Consider the following 5000-nt stretch of genomic DNA (forward strand, 5'->3'; position numbering starts at 1 on the left):
CCTTAACTGTAATTGTTCAGTAGTGCTTAATGTATTTATGTACTCAAAAGTCTTTTTTGTACTAGAGCACAGCAGTAATGAGCAAATACTCAACACAGCCAGGACTGGGACTGTAATACATTTGGGTCATGGATCTACAGACAAGTGGGAAAGAAAAAGAAAAAACTGGGAAAATACAAAAATAAATAAATAAACAAATAAACAAATGAACAAACAGACAAATAAATAAATAAAAACAGAAACAGAAACAGAAACAGAAACACAGACAGACAGACAGACAGACAGACAGACAGATAGATAGATAGATAGATAGATAGATAGATAGATAGATAGATAGATAGATAGATAGATAGATAGATAGATAGATAGATAGATAGACAAACAAATAGATAGATAGATAGATAGATAGATAGATAGATAGATAGATAGATAGATAGATAGATAGATAGATAGATAGATAGACAAACAAATACATAGATAGATAGATAGATAGATAGATAGATAGATAGATAGATAGATAGATAGATAGATAGATAGATAGATAGATAGATAGATAGATAGATAGATAGATAGATAGATAGATAAATATATGTGTGTATGCATTTGTATAATATATATATATATGTGTGTGTGTGTGTGTGTGTGTGTGTGTGTGTGTGTGTGTGTGTGTGTGTGTGTGTGTGTGTGTGTGTACAAATGTACAAATGGCTTTAAAACTCAAAGGGTAAAAGGAGAGTGAGTTTGCATTCGTTAAACTCGTTCCTAGACCTTCAATTATTGCATCATTTCATCAAGACCTAAGAATAGCTGTGACATCATAATATCACTGACACTTCATTTAAATGCAGCCCACAAGGTGCACCTAGTTTCAGCAGACGACCTGTCTGACTGGAAGGTGAAAGTTTGTCAGGGGTTTATTTTCTCTGCTCTTTTGCCTCACGGGCAACTGAAAACAAAAATTTATGAAAAAAAAAAGAGAACACGAGTTCCATCAGAGAAACATGTTCGCTCAGGGAAAAGGAAGAGCAAGAAGTTATCTCAGATATGGATCAGTGGTTCATTCATTTAAATATTCAGACTTTAAAATGTAAAACTTATTTAAAAGCATGTTAGTGGAATTTATAGTTCTGGGAGAAATTCAGAAGAAAACTATAAAAAAATGTTTATTTCATTTTTTAATTTTTTTTTTAAATTTCATGACCACATTTTAAATCTCATTGCCACATTAAATGGCTTTTTAAATATATATAATTTATTTGTTTGTTTATATATTTATTTGTTTGTTTGTTTGTTTTTCTGTCCTGTCCAGTCACTAAAACTCTCAAAATCAGATCTATTATTCTTTTGCCTCTTTTCTTGAAGCTTCATACTTTCTGCTACTGTACATTTAATTTTCATTCATTCATTTTCTACCGCTTATCCGAATTTCTCGGGTCACGGGGAGCCTGTGCCAATCTCAGGCGTCATCGGGCATCAAGGCAGGATACACCCTGGACGAAGTGCCAACCCATCACAGGGCACACACACACTCTCATTCACTCACACACACACACTACGGACAATTTTCCAGAGATGCCAATCAACCTACCATGCATGTCTTTGGACCGGGGGAGGAAACCGGAGTACCCGGAGGAAACCCCCGAGGCACGGGGAGAACATGCAAACTCCACACACACAAGGCGGAGGCGGGAATCGAACCCCCAACCCTGGAGGTGTGAGGCGAACGTGCTAACCACTAAGCCACCGTGCGCCCCCAGCGTGGAAGATATATTATTAAATTAAGACAAATCTGCAGTAATTAGAAATGTGAGATTTACACATAAAGACTCTTTATTTAGAGATTTAACGTTTTATGAATTCACTACTAGATTCCCGTATATTCCCGGTTCATATATAATCATATACGTCTTATTTATTTTCTTGCATTTTTGTTACATCAGCAAAAAATATTTTGTTTGTCATGTACGCATCCATACACAGTGCAATGTTTGTCATAAGAAAGATTCGAAATGGAAAAAATAAAAATAGACTAGAATAGAGTTATAGAAACAATAGCATTTAAGCTATAGAAATATGTATAAAAATGACAATTTAATATAAAGATACAGAAACAGAACAGTGTGACTATTAAGGATAAAGGGGCGATTGTGTGAGATCTGGCAACCCCATGGTCATGAATTCCTTATAATTCTTGTCGTTTTACGAACTGAATGATTCACCCAGAGAATCTCTTTACCCAGTAACTCATTTCCCATTTGAACTCTTATCTATTAACACAAATTCAAGTCCAAATGAAAAATCTGATATCATTTTAAAAAATACAAACGTCTCGTTGCCAGGTATGCTGGGAGAGGTCGACCTGGCGGCCCAACACGTGCTGCTGGAGATGGGCTCGATCACGTACATGGTGAGGCTGTGCTACCTGCGTCCGCTTTAGTACTCATTGACAGAGCTGTGCTGACAGCAGTAGTGTGTAAACCTGTTAGATATTATCAGATCATGATCTAAACAGAGGTCAGAACCTTTTTACCAGTACACCGGAACTCCATTCTGCAGAGAACGCAGGATTATCTAGCTGTGAGTCTGATCTAAATGAAGTCAGGACTCGGTTAGCTTGGGGCATCTCAGACTGCAGAAATGGGTTTCATATCAACATCTAATTAAGACAGAAACTCACTCACTCTCTCACTCATTTTCTACCGCTTATCCGAACTACTCGGGTCATGGGGAGCCTGTGCCTATCTCAGGCGTCATCGGGCATCGAGGCAGGATACACCCTGGATGGAGTGCCAACCCATCGCAGGGCACACACACACACACACACTCTCATTCACTCACACACACACTCACACACTACGGACAATTTTCCAGAGATGCCAATCAACCTACCATGCATGTCTTTGGACCGGGGGAGGAAACCGGAGTACCCGAAGGAAACCCCCGACGCACGGGGAGAACATGCAAACTCCACACACACGAGGAGGAGGCGGCAATCGAACCCCCAACCCTGGAGGTGTGAGGTCGAAAGTGCTAACCACTAAGCCACCGTGCCCCCAGACAGAAACTGAATATAGAAATTTTATGGAATCCTATGGAACTTTTCTAGGAATATATCACCCCGATAGTCTACGTGTAATCAGGAAAGCTCATAAAAGCTACAAATTCTTGAGCTCCTGAGTGCCTTCTTATATATGAGCTTCATCTGAAGCACTAATGCGAAGTGAGGCATGACAAAGACATTCGATGATGAAGATGGACACATCCTGTTCCTTAAATTCAGCATATTTGTGCTGCTGGGATATTCATGTGTGTCTGAGTAAAGTATTTATATTAGCATGTCATCAGATATACTCAGAAGCAGCAAAAAGAAGGACTTTGTCGTGGTTTTAATGGACACGTCTTCTAGTTTCCTCTAGGTGTACATGCAGCAGCGTGTGTCCGTGTGGGCAATGCTTTAGGGGCAGGAGACACACGTAGAGCTCTGATTACCAGCAAAGTCGCTCTGTTTGTCTCAGGTAAGAAAAAAAGGATACACGGCTCATTACGACGCTGCTGTCCAAACACAGAAACACATGTCATAGGAAGGTCGTGTCATTACTTTTAGTTAGTTAATAGTTCATAGTAATAGTTTTACTACTCTTCTACTCTATATTCAGTATAACTCTGTCTAGTACTCATTTCATAACACACAATCAGTGTTGGGTAAGTTACTTTAAAAAAGTAATTAATTACTAATTACTAATGACATCATCAATTTTGTATTGTAAATACTTTACTAATTACTCTATCTGAAAAGTGATCGAATTACTCAATAAGTAATTTAACTCATTACTTCTTAAAATCCCTATAAACCTTTAAGCTCAATTTCCATGTCGTTGTAGCACTTATCTAAGTAAGATGAAAACGTTTTTCGATCAGGCAGGGCTGCTTTTGTGCCATACACGGGTATTTGGTTTAATATGCGCCTAAAAGACGGAGATTCCACAGTGCGCAGCGGTAGCATCTCTTCCACTATGTAGCCTGCAATCATTTTTTTAAGCTCACCTTCAGTCACTTTCTGCACTGCCGATGTAAAATCAAGTTTTGCCTGCTTAACAGTGTTATCTGTCGATGAACATGGATCACTCAAAAGTGTTCGTCGATGCTGTCTATTCAGGTGCTTCAGTAGACTACTTGTACTATTGACCGCGGCCGACAGTTTTTTCTCACCAGGACATAGTTTACATTTTACTGTAATGTTCTTGTCTACCTGAGACAAAAATGTGAAGTCATTTGAATTTTCCATTTGGTAAAACGGCCACTCGGTTCTGCCGACATCTTCTGCTTCAGACAGCTTCACAGGCAACTGGCGCGAACTCACGCGCAGCTGTTTTACGATTTTTAAGAGGCCGCTTTCACGTTTACATTTAGACGATACATTTAGATTTTAATTTCATTACTGATTTATACAGAACTGTTGAACTAATTTACAGTATGTAACGCAAGTACATTACAAGTAACTGTAATTAAATTACCTAAAAATGAACAGTAATCCCTTACTATACTTTTTTCAATGGATAAGTAATTTAATTACAGTAACATGTTACACCCAACACTGCACACAATACACACTACATACAGTAATAAGTGTAATACATCATGTGACGTGTTCTGTTCCAGGAGTGTTGGCACTACTACAGGGGATTGTGCTCGGTTCTACTAAATCAGTGTTAGGCTTCATCTTTACCAACGATCAGTAAGTGTGTTTATTATTAAGAGACATGATGACACTCGATTACACTGTCAATGCTTTTTACATGGGAACACAACCTAAAACATCTAACATCTCTGTCTCTCTCTCTTTCTCTGTCGGTCTGTCTGTCTCTCTGTCTGTATGTCTGTCTTTCGATCTGTGCTCTCTCTTTTTCTTTCCCTGTTTGTCTCTCTGTCTGTATGTCTCTCACTTTCTTCCTATGTCTGTCTGTGATCACTCTCTCTCTCCTGCTCTCTCTCTCTTTTTC

The 5000-nt window shown here is 38.6% G+C and overlaps 1 protein-coding gene across 1 annotated transcript in view; it reads left to right on the forward strand.

The window, feature by feature from the left end:
• slc47a1 (solute carrier family 47 member 1) overlaps positions 1 to 5000 on the forward strand; it is a 20723-nt gene that overhangs the window by 10536 nt on the left and 5187 nt on the right. The window contains exons 10-12 of the mRNA XM_047806013.1: positions 2340 to 2407; positions 3407 to 3515; positions 4660 to 4735. Of these exons, the coding sequence (XP_047661969.1) occupies positions 2340 to 2407; positions 3407 to 3515; positions 4660 to 4735 (253 nt within the window). The remainder of the gene's footprint in view (positions 1 to 2339; positions 2408 to 3406; positions 3516 to 4659; positions 4736 to 5000) is intronic.

The sequence above is a fragment of the Tachysurus fulvidraco genome, chromosome 21 (genome assembly GCF_022655615.1).
Source record: "Tachysurus fulvidraco isolate hzauxx_2018 chromosome 21, HZAU_PFXX_2.0, whole genome shotgun sequence".
Classification (NCBI taxonomy): Eukaryota; Metazoa; Chordata; class Actinopteri; order Siluriformes; family Bagridae; genus Tachysurus; species Tachysurus fulvidraco.